The 17130-nt window shown below is 41.4% G+C and overlaps 1 protein-coding gene across 2 annotated transcripts in view; it reads left to right on the top strand.

The window, feature by feature from the left end:
* The window catches only part of ELMO1 (engulfment and cell motility 1), a 314062-nt gene that overhangs the window by 192784 nt on the left and 104148 nt on the right, over positions 1–17130 (top strand). For both annotated transcript variants that reach the window (XM_009637203.2, XM_035892761.1), the window contains exon 16: positions 15517–15653. In XM_009637203.2, coding sequence (XP_009635498.1) covers positions 15517–15653 — 137 coding nt within the window. The remainder of the gene's footprint in view (positions 1–15516; positions 15654–17130) is intronic.

Here is a 17130-nt window from a genome sequence, read left to right as displayed (position 1 = left end):
CACATTCCTTAGTTTTCATTTTGTGTCTTTATAAGTGTAAGCAATTATCGTTTGTTAAGACAGCTGTGCCATAATGATTGTTGAAATATTTTGAATTGTCCCCGAGTTCTCTAATGCTTGCTCTGACCAAGGATGTAACACCACCGTTAGTGCAGCTTAGTTTCTGGTAAAGAATTGTGAAGTCTTAAGTAAAAAGGGTGTCTGGTGTGTGCAGAATGAGGAACTTCTATTTCTTGAAAGGTAGAATTTTTTTGTGTATACCTGGATGGTCAGTACATTTTCTTACTGTACATTCAGTAAATCAATGTTAGTCAAATTAAGGTAGGAAAAATTAATGCAGCAGTTCTATAATAGCTGACCACTAAAGGGTAGCTGGCCTAGGCTTAATGATGCACATGCAGCAAACAACACTACTGCAGAACTGAAAATGAGGGGTTAGAGCTGGATTGTTGCAGGTAGCCACATCGTATATTCCTGTTCACGGATTTATTGAACTACATCCTTATACTAATTACTGCTCTTCTCATGCATGTGAGGGTTGGAAACCGTTTAATTTCCAGCCTAAATATATTCAGAATTATTTAAAACCCGTTTATCTTTGTGCCAACTTTGTTCTTTATTTATAAACAGCTCTCCTCTTTCTTTTTCTCTCCCCTTCCCCATGTATTTATATTATTTCAGTTTTTGTCCTACTAGATTAAATCAGCATAGTCATTTTAGTCCATTCCAATACCATTCTCTGCTGACCATTTAGGAGCCCACCCTTCCTTGCACTTTGTTCTCATTTAAGTCCCTGTGGGTGACCAGAATTGCAGGCCTTCCTCCAGTTTGTGTACTCCCAGCGCCTCGCATCGTGTTTTTGATGCTTCACTGCCTGTGCTAGAAATTTCTCAGTGATTGGGTTTTAGGATTACTGCTGCTTTTCTTGGGACTTTGGTCACAGTGATGGCTCTGTATACAAGGTTACTTTTTCTCTGCTGTTTTTTTATAAGTGGTGAGTCTCAGATTAAAGCAGAAATCCTTTTTATTACTCGAAATCTTTCACACTACTCAATGTCATACTATACTGATTTCTCTGGGTCTCAAAGTCCTTCCTTTATGACTCTGATCTTCCCTTAGGATACCATCAGCAGTGCCACCGCCTTTGGGCTCCAGCAATTTTTGTGGAGGTACTCCTAGTTTTTGTGCCAATATCTTTAATGAAAATCCAGAGTCCAAGACCTGACTTTTGAGAAATTCCAGTAGTTCTACTCTTAGCTTGATAGTTCGGCTTTCCTTTTTGTCATTTTCACATGCGGCCAGCATCTCGCCCACCTCACCGATTCTTGTATCAAATCCCATTTTCTCCAGGTGAATTGCTAATTTTCTGTCTGGCTCACGGCGTTCGATCAAAATATTTTTCTTAAAACAATTCAGATGCATGAGAACTAATCTCTCTGCTGTGCGGATAAAGTCCACCACATTTCACCCATGAGAAACAATAGTTATTTTGTCAAAGAAGATTAGATGAATCAGACTTGATCTCTTCTTGGTAAGCCTGTGCAATATTTATTCCAGTCTCTATTCACCTCAGTATGTTTTTACTTACTTTCCTTCAAAATTTTTTCTGAAGCTTTGCCTGATACTGAGAATAGCCCTGACAATAACCAATTTCACCTTTCTCTCTTCTCTTTTTTAAGTATAAGCCTTGCATTTGCTTTCTTATTCTCTTTACATGACAAATTTATTAAAAATCTGCCTTACTTGCAAGGCCATGTGTAGGACAGGGGGAGGATTTCATGAGACGGAGAAGGATTTCCACTTTGTGATGAAGGAAGAGGCGTGATTTCAAAAAGGGGATGTTTAATATAAAGCGGACTCTCTTGCAGATTTTACAGAAGTAAGTTTGGCGCATAATTGGGGTACCTTCATGTGAATAGCTGTGAAAACTTAACCTTCTTTAAGACTTAGAGCCTTTATGAAAGCATGAAGGAACTGTGTGGCTATTTATGTGTTTAAACGCCAAGCCCATCGATGGGGGTCCGCACTGTCAGCGTGAGGGAACAGGGTCTGTGGCCTGCGAGTGGAGAGGGAGCCGCTGCGCCTCCGGGCCCAGGGGGTGCCAGGCCGGGTGCCGAGGCAGAGACGCGCTGTCACCTGGGTGGCTTTATGTCCCAAACTGGGTGTCTGCTCTGCTCCTCCTGGGAGGTGACCGAAATCCCTCCTCCGCTCAGACAGCGGAGCCGTTTGGTTGGGGCCTGCGCTGGGGTGCAGTGAGGGAGTACAGCTTCAGCTGGGCTCCCGCTTCTACTGCCAGAAACCTCCGATAGTTTGAACTTGCATCTTAAAAACCTTGACTATGCTGATTCTACTTTCAGAGAAGTTTCCCTCATGTCTTTTCAGGCATGAGAAGGGAAACAAAGAAAAGTAGCCTGTAAGCTTTTGCTGCCTGCTTGAATCTGCTGAAGAACATTGAAACCCCTTGTATTGTGTGAAGAGGTGCTGGCCTTCTCTAAAATAAATTATTAAATAGGTCACACAAGGAGAAATCAGTTGAGTCCATTTGGAAGCGGTTCCAGTCTGAGCTCATTTGCTAACTGAGGTCAATCCAGTTTTGTTTTATCACAGGCGGGTCCGTGCGGGGTGGCAGCCATGGGAGAGGCGCTGCCTCCCGTGCCACCTTCCCTGCTGGAACCGAGGTGCCATTTACCGTCCTTCCACTGAGCCCCAGCTTCTCATTCTCTTAATGGCAGGGTTAGGTTAATGGTTGGACTTGATTTTAAAGGTCTTTTCCAACCTAAATGATTCTATGATTCTCACCAACTCCATCGCTCCCCCGGCTCTGCCTGGTGGGACGGGAGAGCCAGAGGAGGATTGTGCTGCGGTGGTGGGAGCGGGAATGGTGCTAATGTTATGTTTGGGCAGCAAGAGACAGAAACTCGTAAGAAAAGAGAAGTAAAGCTCTCTTGCCCCACTCCTGATAAGCCTGCATGCCCTATCAGATACACGCGCACACACCAGTGTAGTGAGACACACTACCCAGGTTACCAGCATAGGTACAACTTGCAGGTGATTTTTATAGTAAAAACTGAGCAGTTCTCTGGGGGAGAAACAGAAATCAGAGCTATGACCTGCCACCACGCGTGCAAAGCTGTTAGGCTGCAAGTTACCTCCAGCAGGAGCAGAGATGTTTGCACTGCCCAGGTTTTAGTTCCTTGCGCTCAACAAGTCCCGACTGGGGACAAGGGGTTTCCATTTTTTGTTGAGCTGTTAACTGAGCTGCCAAGAGCAATGCACTTTCTAAGTCTGTGCCAGTTTAGGCTCAACAGAATTTCTGAATAATGAACCAGGTTGGAATCCAGTTTAAAAAACAAACAAACAACCGAAAAGCCAAAACCACAGAGGGTTAGAATGGCTTCAATTCAGACTCTTTTTAATTCCTTGCTGGGGAAAATTTCTTGCTGCTGAATTTTAATCTACCATAAGAAAAGTTTCTACTACTTTTCTCAAGTTTAAATGGGAAGGGGTTGACTTTTATTTTTCTCATAAAGCCAGTCTGGTGCTTCTGTTGCCCTAGTGATTTTGAAACCAACATTTCTAATCTGTCCTATTGGTGATAGAGAAATTTAACTAGTTCTCAAAAAACCATTTGAAATCTTAATTGTTTCTTGTTGGTTTATTTGGAAATGCTATTTCTGTAACTTGTCACAGTAGATTGGGAAACACTCCTTTTCCAGTTGTATTACTTTACAATTTTTAAATAGATGCAAATAACCTGTGCATACAGATGTCACAGCTGATTGGATTCAGTCAATGGAGAATTGAAGAATGCTTTTGAGGGCATGATGGTATTTTTTCAAATGAATTTATATTGTTTAGCTTGTGTTATGAACCAGTTTATTTTAACAGAAGCAAGGCTAGTACGCTTGTCTCTTATGCAATGTCTCTTGAGACATGACTGGGATAATGCTTTGTAAAAAACCAGCCGAGCAATAATGCTAAATTTTGAGGACTAATTTTAAACTGAAATGCAGAAGCAAAGAAAGGTCTTGTCTGAGATTACTTTCATTTTTCCTGTCTGAAATTGCTAAGTTTCTGCAATGGGAGTAATAGGAGGGAATTTCTAAGCAGGTTAGCTTAGCTCCTTCTTCAAATACAGTCATAGTCCAACAGAGAAATTTCAGCTGAAGGTTTTTGCCTGCTTTTTTTTGTTGTTGTTGGTTCTGAGAAATCATTATTTTCAGCTTTGTATGTTGCTGTTCTGTGATCCTCATGCATACAGACATATTTCTGGAGTGAGTGATAATACACTGGGGAAAACAAGACCCTCAAGGAAAAATTAAGACAATTACTCATGGTCAGGGTGGAATAAAGTGATAGAAAAGATATAACTGTCTTCAGGAACCTCAAGGCATGATGTAAAAACTACTTTATTCAGTTCTGGTAGTCAACAAGGACAAAACAAATAACGGATTTACAATACAAAAGAGAAAATGTGTATCAAATAACAATGACAACAACAAAGCTAGAGACTAGATAAGTAATGGAAAAAGCTACAAGGGAATACTGTGCGGTTATTAACACCAGAGACATTATAGTTAAGACCCAATTTCTTCCTTATTGTCCTGATGATGTGACCTCAGCAAGCCTTAATGTGTTTTCTGGGTCTTTTTCATCTCCCAGTCTCCAACACGTTCGCTTCATTTATACTTAAGGGCTTTTTAAGCCAAGCATCATGAGGAGAGAACCAGCACTACTTCACTTATCCCTGAACTAGGAGATTCTCCAAGCTTCTTTATAATCTAAAAGGTTTGGGGTTATAATGAATTATGTCTGTTAATATAGAATGCAAATGCCCTAGGATACAGAGCAGGAATTAATTTTAAAATGTTTGTGCTCTCTAAAATACTTTTAAGCAAGAGATCTGTTTCCCAGACTAAAATACAATGTTTTAATGTTTGGAGTTTTTTTTTACAGTGGTAAGACTGAAATGCTGATTTAATGTTTCAGCCTATAAAGAAGAGCAATAACATAAAGTAGGGCAATATTACAGCCTAATTAAACATTTCTAAAAGATAACTTTTGATGACAGTAGTTTTACCTATCCAAAACTACACTCTGGCAGCTGTAGTATCAAACAGCTCAGTTCGTGTTAGTGTATGAAGTGAGTATCTCTGCTAAAGTATCTTATGAGCTGAATGTGCCACCTGGAAATGTGTTGTTTAAATAGCTTCTCTTGTTAGGCCTGCGGTCCAATTAAGTTGATTTTCTGCTTGCCTTTCAAGAGGTTAAGTTTGACATCTGAAGAGTTAATGTTAACTCATGTCCTTCTAGAGATGGATTAATGTTCACAGCATCATTTGAAGATGCTTGGCACTTAGGCGGTGCATTATGGTGATGATCTCAGACAGATACGCTAACAAGCACTGAGGTTTGGTGTCTCCTCAGCAGCTTGCACCCAACCCCATCACTGTTTTCCTTTTTTGTGAGTAGCAATTACTCAGTTTGGTCTATGTTAAAAGAGTATGCTTCAGCAGTTTTATTTTTGTTCTGCCAGCCTGACTTTGGGACTCTAGCCCAGATAGTTAAAAACATAATTTACAGATTAAGACAATTTGTAGGGGGGAGAAAGCAATTTAGGTGGTTGTGGTTAGATAACTAAGATGCAGTTTTCACAGTGAGTTAATGACCTTCGCCTCAGCAATTCCAACTGGGTTCCAATAGTGATGGAGTTCACAAGGAGAGGGAAGATTTGCATTTCCCCACAGATTCCTAGGTTGTTGCTGCCTCACTTAGCACTGCTGGTTGCCAATGGCATACCAAGAATGGAATAGCAGCTGGGCTGTAGACATGCTAGAGTATTGCCAGCCTGGGGTGTAGTGCACAGGATTTTGCCTGTGTAAACTTGTATCCAGTGGCCAGTTTCTTCTTTCTCGCATTTTACTTTCACAACAGGCACGGGGGAAGTTATTTGGCAATTTGGCGCATATATGTATAAATACGCATATTTTAAACGAGGTACATAGTGTGTAGGGATGCGAAAGGGGAGAGAGGAAAGGTGTTGTTGCTAAGATGGGTTGTCCTAAATGGAGCTGTAGTAGTGGTGAGACCGCACATATTTCCAAAGACGTCAAGGAGAGCTAGTAGGTGTGCATCTCTGGTGCCTGAGCAAGCAATGTAGTTCCAGCACAGTTCAGAACCAGATCTGAAATGAAAGATGAGCTGCCATCGCTCTAGGATGTGTGTAATACAGTGAATTCCCTCACCTTAATCACAGGCAGTTACTTTTTTAATTGATATTGATGCCGTCTTTCCCTGTGCCTCATTCTGTTACCTTACTGGGCATTTTGAGTATATCTGGGATTGATACAAAGCAAGTGGTTGAATTTAGAGTGCTTTTGTTCTGCTGCCTTTTCTGTGATGGCAGAGGAGCCAGCCTAAGTTTAGCTGTGTTACTCGCTTCCTAGATAACGGGTCATTTGTCCTCCCAGCTTTTGCACTGCAGGAGCTAACCTGACTGATTAGGCAGAGGTGTCAGGCAGCCAGCCTGCCTCGTACCCCACCATGGGGGTATTGAAGGTAGCCTAACAGCCTGTCACAAAAGTGCACTGAAGGAGGCATCTCATAAATGGACATCTCTAATGGTAAATATAGAGGGTTTGTGGCTGGCCTGTGCCAGGTCTGCACGGGTAATTTGGTTGTAACCTTTTTTCCAATAGGGGAATAACTTGGTACCAGGAAAAAAGATTCCTTTCCTTCCTGGCTTGACTGCTGGTTTGTTGGCTTCTCCATCTGCTCGTTTGCTTTTCTTCCTTGCAATCCTCCTGCTGTTGCTCACTTGTAAGATCAAAAACAAAAAAAAAGAAAGAAGATTTTTTTTCCAGTAGTTGTCTTACACAATGACCACATAATTTCTTTGCATTATAATTTTAAACATTTGATTTTAATGACAAGGTTTGTGTGTGGTAAAGGGGAATGGGAGCTGCTTAGGTAGCAAGCAGGGACCTAAAAAATCTGTAGACTTCCCAGGTTACTGTTTGCAGTGTTTTTTCTGCAGGTTTTCATAGGCTCCTTTAAGTTTTGCTTACAGATGGAGCCCTAGCCAGCCTATTTAAAGCAGAATTAATTTTCAGTGACAGCTCCTCTCTTGTGAATCGAAACAGCATGGTCTGTATTTCAAATGGTAACCAGGGTATATTCTTGATGAAGTATCTCACAGAAGGTCTTTGGAGAGGCACGAGCTATAACCTGTAATGCAGCCTATGTAACTTCCTAATAAAGAAAATAGGTAATTAAAGGTAAGAGTGTGCTTTTTAGCAAGAATCCCTTCAGGAGGCGAAGCAATAAGCTGGTGCTCTCTAGAACAGTCAGAGTAAGAGGTGAAAAGTCAGCAATCCTGCCATGAAAGGCGGTTTCTCCAGGTACTGCTCATGGGAGGGGACGTCAAGGAGGTGCACAAGCAAAGGCAGAGCAAGTGCCCACTTCTTCTGCATGTGGGAGCTTCTGACTCCAGCCCTCCGTGTTCTGGGTCTGCGGCGCTGCAGCAGTTAATAGAAAATGTGCCAGAGCATAGCATTTAGCAATAAACTTTGCCAATGGGTGTTGTAGGGCTAAAAAGAGTGGTTGCGCAGTATAAGTGACTGCCTTTATGTTGCTCTTTATAAAAGCTGAGAATATCTACCTCCCCCATTGCTACTGTCATTCTTCCTGATTTGTCTGGAGATACAGCTAAGGCTAGTTTCTCTGAGGGCTTAGGAGAGAAAGGATGCAACAGGGAAGGGACTAGGGTATCAGCATGTAACAGATTTGCTAAGGTGTTTCCCTTGATAGGTCTGAGCTTTGCTGGCCTTCTGTCAGTGCCACTATCAGTGTCAGTCGGCCTTCAAGTAGACAGACAGTCTGTGGGCTTAGAAATTGTCAGAAATGCTTTTTTATATGTTTGGAGGGGTGTTTTTAAGCTTTCACGTAGCCATCATTGCCTTGCTTTGCAAGGTGTCAGGAACCTGACGGAGCAGCAGTGTTATCTTTTGTAAGAAGGTTTTGCATAGTATGTTCACTTGGTAAACAAGCTTCTGTAGATTCTGCTTTATGTGTGTAATTCCTTCTTACTCTGTATGTTTACGAGAAGTGATCATAAAGACTTCATAGTCCCTAAGCAAATTTATCACATTAATTGGTTAACATTCTTTTATGTTGTTATACAGGGATACTGTAAATATGCTGGAGCATAACTGTGGATCTGTGCTTGCAGACCTCTGTCTTTTTTCACAAAAGACATTCCTTTTTGGTATAACAAATACAAGCTCTTGTTTTTTCAGACCATTTCCAGTCTCACGGAGTTTTCTCCTTGAAGTGCATGACTAATTCAAATGAAGTGCTCCCTCACCTCTGAAAATGATACTCCAATTTATCCATCAGGTTTTAAAACTGCATTTTCTTATTGTTATTGATCACTGCTTTTTTTTTATACTGGGAGTAGTGGAGGAGTGAAGAGGGAAGCAGAGTACTTTCCTGTTTGCCCAACAGTGTGCTGTGACACATTGTAGAGGCAGTTCAGAGTTATTCATATCTGGCACCTGTTTTATCACAAATAAAAATAGGCTGCTTTTGAAAGAGATGGGGAACCCTTATCAGCACGATGCTGACTCTTTGTAATCTCTTTCGTTTCCTTGTTGCATATAAGAGCCATTTTAGTAACTCTCCTCTCTTTGCACTTTGGCTTTCTGTTTGCATTTCCAAAATGCAAACCACGATGTTCAGTCTTCAGGTCCACCCTAAGTAGGAGAGGTGCAGTGAAGTCTCCATATTTACTGAGGTTTGCAAAAGGAGTTATTTTTAGAAAGTCAGCCTGCTTGTGTGGACACTACTGACTTCATTGGTATCTTTCAGTTCACCATCAGCTCTGGATGTGGCAGGGTGAGTCTGCCTGGGTATTGTTCTTCAGCCTCCTCCTTATGGACGTAGCACAGATGCCACCTCTGAACTGCTGGATCTGTTGGTAGTGATGAGTGCAGGGCTTCATTGACTTGGGCTGCAATAGTCAGGGTTCTTCCTCCACTACTTGTATTTGGGACAATGAGAGGCAGATTTTTAAACAGCGGCTCCTCCCCAAGTGACATCTTGAGGAAGGGAGGTGTGTTTCTGACACAGCAGCAGTCACCTTGAAAGCAAATCTGGGTAAGTTAGCAAAGACCTCGGGGCTGCATGTGCCATAAACATCCTAGTCCTGCCTGTCTCATCAGGCTTGAGGCTTCATGGAATCCTTGTTGTTCATTGCATAGTGAAATTTATTTTCAGCCTCAAAAAAGGAAAGCTTACAGACTGTAGGAAGCCTTTTACGTGTACTTTTCTTCCAGTTTCCCTCTATAGCTCCCCTAATGAGAAGTCTCATCGGTTCAGAGAAATGCTGTTGCTTTATGTCTTTATGAGAAGTTTGAGTTGGTAGTTTTGCTGCGTGTTTAGCAATTTCATATCTTTTCTATTCCAACTAAATATGTGGTCAGGTAAGGTAAGTTGTTGAAGCTCTCTTGTAGCCGTGTATTGCTGGGTAATTTTGGTGCTCTGGGAATGTTACATACCATGTTAAAGAGGGGGCATTTTTGCCCTACTTTTCGTGATGAGCTCATTGCTTTCCCGAATAATTGTGTGTATGCTATTTTGGTGCTGAAATTTTGGATTTGGATTCACTCCTGATATCCTTGTCTGGGATGACATTTTCTGAGACATACTTGCATGCGCCCACACTCGTGGGGAAACCAGCGGCACATCTTGCACAGTTCAGTGGTGCAGTGCGCTTCCTTATCCCCTTTCTGTTTCAAAGCAGGTGAAACAAAGCCCTCGCATAATTCACCTAGATTTGGAATTTAACAAAGGCAGCTTAGCGTTTTGCATTATTTTGCCATGTCTTGAAGCTTAGTTGGTTGTATCTTACTCTCTCAATCAAAGTAAAAAGGATGAGTGGCTTTTGTTCTAATACCAGTTGAGCCTTCTAAACAGCACTGTTCCTTAGGAAAAAAAATTACACGATTGGCAGCATTACTACTTCATTACTGCACTGCCGTTGCTAGTGACCTTCCTTGCCTTAAATTACACTGTTTCCCTATCATGTGCCAGAAAGGTAGCCAAAGGTTTTCTCTCAAATTATTGCCAGCAGACTATGGGGACCGGTGGTGTATATAACTTGGCAATCACTGTATTTCTGCAGTATTAGGTGTGCTTTTTCGTATGTACTCTATGTGTTACTGAGAGACTTTTTGATTGCATATATAAAAATGGTCATGGCAGTGGATATTTTTACTGTATCGCATCGTCAGGGAGAAGCAGAAATTACAGTGCTGCTTCTCCTGAGAGCTAGTGAGAATAAGTTGCTCTTTGGTTGTCTTCTGTTATTGGCAAATAATAATCCCAGAGGAGGCCGTGCCAAGTGGAGATGATATTTCCAAGGTCCATATTGCACCCTTCATTTGTGGATCTTGCTGCACTTCAGAAAGTGGAATGGATCTTTCCACCCGCCTCCTCTCTGATCAAATATTATCATCTCCATTCTGTGAAATTGGGGAAAACAACAGAGGGGATGAATGACTCACCCAGAATTAAGCAGCAGCTCAGTAATAGAAAGCACAGATCTCTCTGAAGATTGGATCGTGTGGGTCCCAGGTACCTTTCAGACAGGGAGATGTTTTCGAACCCCTTTCACCCTGGGGACTTTGCAAACCAGTTTCCCCGGGGGTCTTCATCACTGCTTCCCTCATCTCAAAATTGTGCTGATGCAATTTCAGGATGCTTTTATTGATGAGTTTCATGGTGCACAGGATCCTTTAATACCACCCCCAGCACAGAGACTTACTCCTCACCACAGGTGTCTGTCTGTCCCTTTATGTGTGACAGCATTAACACCAGGTGACCATATTTATATGGCTGACTAAATAATTTGATTGATCGAAGTTGTCTGCCTGCTCTTGAAACATTTGAGAATACATAGCAACATTATCACTTTTAATTATTATCTACTTAATCAAATCTATTCTGGTTGTATTTTGTAGACCAGTTGTACGTGGCTGACATCCCTGAATGAGGTAGCTCATTTGTGATTAGTAGATTGTCTTTCATATGCATTCCCAATGTGATGGGTCCAAGCCTTAAATTTATGGAAAAATGACCATTTAAATCACCTCAACTTGTCCCTCCTATAGCATCATGAATGGATTTTGAAAATAATGGGTTGGATGGTTCCTAATTTCAAATGTTCCTCTTCATGATAGATATGGCTATTTGTTATTTTGCTTTCACACCAATACAACCTTTTTCATTTCTTGAATTCAAGAACTTCACAGTGGAGGTCAGAGCAACCATATGCCATTTTAATGGAGTGGTGGGGGATGAGTGTCTAGTATCAACATAGCAGTTTAGCAGAGTCAGGAAGAAAGCAGAGGTTTCTTAAGATCAAGGGCAGTACCTTGCCTAGAGAGGTGTATGTTTGTGTCTCTGCTGTTGTAGCTTTAGGGGGGAGGGAGGGGTTATCTCTGTGTTACTTCCAAGTATTGCACAAAATAAATACTAAGATAGAATTTTTTTTTTCCCTTTCCAAGTAGAAACTAGTTATAGATATCTACACGTAGCCTGCTTTTTAAGGTGGGGGAAAGATGTAGTCAGCACTTCCAGCTCTCAAGCAGCTTCTGTTGAATTGGTGGCCTTTTGTTCATACTGGTTTGGACAGTGAGGTGACACTCTAGCCTGGTGTCTGGTGTGGTGCTCTTGTCCTTCCCTGGTGTCTGTCGCACAGGCAGAAATCCCTATGGTCTGTATTCAGTCAGTGTTCACCACAGCAACTTTGAAATTTAAATCTCTGCTGCACTTCAAGTCAAACAGTTATTGAAATATCATCATGTAATCTGTGCCCTTCCAAGACAGGCTTATGCAAATATGCAAATACCTAACTGTTCTTGACACAGCTAGAAAGCTAGAAGAAATTTGGCCCTGATGATGTTGTTTCTCATGGGGAAAAGGCATTTAGAGATGGGGTAAAAAATTAAGGTATAACTCTTCTTCTTTTTCAGTTTGTTTTCTTTTTCCTGTTGTTTTCTACTAATCCACAGAGGAACAACATAACATATCAAATCTGTCTACCGCTCGAACAGTCTGGGATGCTTGAATGTCTTTGTTGTAATTTAGGAAATGAACTGACAGACAAAATTGTGTTGGGTAGACACTAAAAATATACACTGAAGGAACCACTAAACTCCCAGGTAGAAATTAGCTCTTTTTTTTTGCCAGTGCAATTTACAATGAGAAATGAACTGAGCTTCTTCCTCAAAGTCACAGCTATAGATCAGCTAGAAACTTGAAGGACTACTTGAATCCTGAGAGGTGGCACATTGATCTACAGCTCCGAGAATTGTGCCAAGAAAGGAAAATCAACAAGATCTTCACCTGATTTATGTAGGCCAGACATCTGTGACTTGCCTTTCGAAGGTGATCTCACAGAGGCGTAATTAAAACTTGATGATGTTATTAAAAAATCATGATGATTTGTGTCCCTGCGTTGCAGCTGTGTGTGTGGTTTTGTGTGCTTATAAATATGGTTAGTCCCTGCTCGTGAAAATGAAGGTTAGAGAGTGCTGGGCTTAAGGGCAGGAATTTTGCACATAGCTTTTATGTAGAAGGTCTCCAAGTTATTCTCATGCTGGACCTCTGTTTCAGTTTACAACTAGTCAAATTGCAAGTTAGTGAAAAAATAAATCCAAGAAGTTTTTAATTTGTGAAGCTGAGCAGCCTCTAAATTTGCCCACTCCACAGAGAGAGGCAGTGCTCTGATACTGGAGGTGCTGACTTGGGGCTGAGGAGAGTGGGGTAAGACCGCAGGTTGTGACTTGGTCTTACTCTGGTCTGGAAACCACTCGTAGCACGGTGTTGCCTTTTCCTTCATCCTCATCTTACCTGTCAGAAGGAGAAAGTAAGTACTGGGACAAGGGTTGTCTTTCATTAGATATTTAAGCACTCTGAGCAGAACATGGACGTGACCTGAGCTGCAGCCTGTAGATATGCTGTAATATAAACATTGCTGATGTGCTTAATTTGTGATTTTTCCATTTAATTGTATTATTTTGGATAGAATTTTTGAGACATACAAGAAGCTACCTTTGAAGTAGAGTATGGATTTTTTTTTTCCCCCCTCTACCATCTGAATGCTGGTGGGAATTTAGAAGAAGCTGTTTATCATTTGGTTTTGGATTTTTTCTTAGGATTTGTTTTGTGCTTTAAGACATTGATCCTGCTTTCTAACAGGCCTGACTTTTTTTACTCTTTCATTGTCAGACTGAAAACATAAACCACAGTATTTTGCCTAGTTACAAAAAAAAGGTGGGGGGAGGTGTCACCTCTGATTCTGCATGCAGAACAGTCAACCTAGTAGATACGGTTTGGGGCTGATTATCGTAAGAAGCATGAGTTAGAAGTGGTGGTCAAGTTCCTGAGAATCCCTAGCCTTTCCATTAATTTTGATTTATTGATTTTTATGAGCAGGATCCATGATAAGCTCAGGCTCTGAGGAGGATCAGAAAGGCCAGTGTGCGTCGAGGGTTATTGCCTTGTTTCGTGCTGTGATTTATACAGTGACGGTACTGGCTGCATTCTTCTGCTTGGTGTTATTTTATTTCTTCTCATCATTATAGTATTTCATGACTTAAAAACAAGTGCCCTGTGAGAATCTGTTCTGTTGTGTCTCTGACATTATTACAGGCTGAAGGTCTGGTTATTGGAAGTGCTGAGCCCTTGCAGCTCCAGTGGAATGAATGGAAGCTGAAGGTGCTCTGAAAATCATGCCTTGAGGCATTTTATTCTTTTAAAGGGATTGAGTCGTGCCTCATAAATATAGGTCCCTGCTTTGACTAATTCCCCCTTGACTGCACATCCTTTGAAGTAAATGGAGTTTATTTGATTAGAATGAAACCTGTGCTCCAAAATTAACTCTCGTCCTCGCTACGTAGCTGAGGAATTGATTAGATCTTAGTAAATCTGATGTTTAATTTAAGCTTCAAATTTACAATTAAGCTTCAGAGTTTTGCTTTATAATTGGAATACTGCATGTTGGGAAAGATCAGAAACCCTTTTTCTTTGAGGGTTCAGGTGATTCTAAGCACAACTGGTGTGCCTATGGCAGAGCTATGGTGCAGCAGAGGTAGTAAACATGCTGAAAGGGTGGGTTTGTGTCTAGAAGAGGTATCAGGACCAGGTGCTTGCAGCTGATGCAGGGAGTCAGCCCGCCTGAGCCATTCACATTCTCTTGCAAAGAGTCTTAATTCTAATTTCTCCAGTTCCACTGAGAGAAAGCAGATGTCAGACAGTGATCCAGCCTCAGGAAAAGGGTGATTTATCCCAGTGCTTGATAATTCTGCTGTTCTTGCAGAGGAGGAAGCTTGCCTAAGCAGTGGTTGTTTGGTCCTGAAGTAAGGGAAGATGCTGCTGTGTAGGCATGTGAGGGAAAAGTCTGAAGGGAGCACTCATGCAGAGGTGAAAGCCGAAGCTGAGAGATTTGGGGACTGGGTATATGAAGAAAGGCTTAGTCGACTTTTTAAATTATTTTTTTAAGAACATAGATATGCAACCTACTGAGGTGGCCCTGCAAGTCATGGCAGGGATTCAGGATCCTTTTCAGTCCTTGGCTAAAGCCCCTTCTGTTCCCAGGTTGCTCAGATGTGCCCAGAGGTCAGCATTGCTTCAGCCCTTATATTTTGAAAATGCATTTTTCACTGAAGGAGATTCACAGCAGTCTTGCCAAACTGTACTTTTCGTTTTGGGGATCATCATTATAGTATTCTTTCATTTTTTCCTTCTTTAAAGCCAGTATTTGATGAAAAAAAGGAAGTTTGGCTTTGGGTTTGGGGTTTTTTTTCTGTCTCAGTTAAGGGACAGATGACAGAAGATCCATTTCTTTTGCTTCCAGTTATTTTCAAAGAACAAATTTAATCAGTTACATTCTCGTCTGTATGTCTGTCTAGATTTCTCTGGTTACCTCTGTGGTATATCCATGTACAATATGGTAGATCATCTGCTGTGTCAGCAGAGCTTCACATTTCAATGTGTACATTGATCTAATACTATTTTGTGACTGATGGGCTTTGGTGTTTGGTTCTCAGCAGGCAATATGGTACATGCTGTTAGTAGTGGGGAAGACTGGTGTTTTGATGAGGAAACTTGTGCTTCTTCCCTATGTCTCTCTGTCCTGGCCTGAACAACAAAACTTGGCACAATCAAAACACCCATTGAGAGAATATTCAGGCAAACAGGTAGTTGCTTCCTCTTGGTTTTGCTGCTGGTCTCCTGCAGACAAGCTCTGTACTGTGTTTCATTGACTTTAAGACTGTAAAACAAGACTGGCTTTTTGGGATAACGTTTTGACATCCTTTGCTACTAGAACTGGGATTCCTCTCAATTACAGTGTTTTCTAAATGTTGTGGCTGATTGTATTTTATGGTTTTTTTTTTTGAAGCTCCTGCCTGTACATGTTTTATTTCACCCTCCTTGTTTTTCTGTTTTTAGCCAGTGAGACCTGCAACGATTTCCATCCCATGTTCTTCACCCATGACAGATCATTCGAGGAGTTCTTCTGTATCTGCATTCAGCTCTTGAACAAGACATGGAAGGAAATGAGGGCAACATCAGAGGACTTTAACAAGGCAAGAAAAAGGGTGGTGTGGGAATAACTGGGCAGGATGGTGGAACAAGGCCATGTATTCTTCCCTAGAGGCACAGGGGTTTACTGATCACACTTCTGCTGAATGCTGTGGAGTTTTCATCTGTTGAGATTCTTTGCACATCAGAGGGCCAGCATTTAGAAAGTGAGGGTAGGGGATGGGATGTGTAAGGGAGGTTCACAGACCTTTTTCCATCATGTTGCTCTGCAGACTGTGAAACTAAAAACCTGGCTTGAGGGGGAATTCTGCCTTTTTATGTTAGCAATATTATGCTGAAGTGCTGCAGCCTCTAAGGTTGTAAATAATGCAGAGAGAGTACTGCAGTGATAATTCTGTGCATCCCTTTCATTTCACATGAGCACTAAAATGATAAAATATTCAAGAGTGGACACAATCCTGACAAAGTGCTGTGCAGTTTAGCCTGCTAAAACAACAACAACAAAAAAACAAACAAAAAACCCCAACAAAAAAACCCCTCAGTATTGCACCCTTTTTCTTGTAAGACAGAGTTCGGGTAGTTTCAGCCAATCTCCTGACTATCACCAAAGCTATGGAGAACAGGGCTTTCTGTCTTAATGGTCCATAGACATCCTATTTTAACCATCTAACTTACCAGGAGGCTGAAAAGTATCTTTGACATTTTGTAAGAATGACAAACTCATGCTTTTGTGGCCAGTTGGCATCCTTATCTTTGGGATCTTTTGACTGGCTCCTGGTTATAGAGGTGTTGGTTGAGAATGAAAAGTGAGACTGTTGCACCGTGTCAGCATGTGCCATACAAGTGCTCTGAAGTCACAAGACTCAAATATTATGTGAGAGCTAGTAAGAATGATTGTGCCTAACCTCTGATTGGAACTGTCTATTACTGAAGTGGTCTAAATGTCCATTTTCCACTGCAAAGCGAAGGTGAATCCTTAGGACACAGTGTTGAATAACCTTTGTTGAGCTCCTTTAGGTAAGATAGTTGGCAGAAGTACCAGAGCCCAGGCAGAAAGAGAGAAGGGAAGTCTAAAATGCGTGCTGTCATAGCTAGATGACCTAGGGGCTTGTTCTTGCATGGACTTTCTGACACACTTCTCTTACCTAATGGTCCAGGAGTGCAGAAGACGCAAGAGCAAGATAATTCACCGAACCGTATAGAAAACTAAAATCAAGGGCTTTACAACTTTTTTGAGACTACTTCATAATATGTGGTTGTTTTAAACAAATGTATTAATGACTACCTATTAATTACAGACTTTCTGTTGAGAGTAGAAGAAAAACTTGTGTACATAATTTCCCACAACTTGAGTTGGAATATTATTAGTAATCCTGGGGGATTTCTAGCAACAGCCAAGGTCACACTAAAAATAAACAAAGGAATCTCCTTTCCAGTGTTAGGCATTGCTGTAGAGCTTTATGGAAGATCAGGTAGTTTCTCCTCTGATCTGACTAGTTTGCTGTTTGTCCTTTCTGTTAC

This window comes from Egretta garzetta, unplaced genomic scaffold (genome assembly GCF_000687185.1).
Source record: "Egretta garzetta isolate BGI_Z169 unplaced genomic scaffold, ASM68718v1 scaffold514, whole genome shotgun sequence".
Classification (NCBI taxonomy): Eukaryota; Metazoa; Chordata; class Aves; order Pelecaniformes; family Ardeidae; genus Egretta; species Egretta garzetta.
Note: the sequence above shows the minus strand (reverse complement) of the source record. Positions and strands in the feature narration are given on the sequence as shown.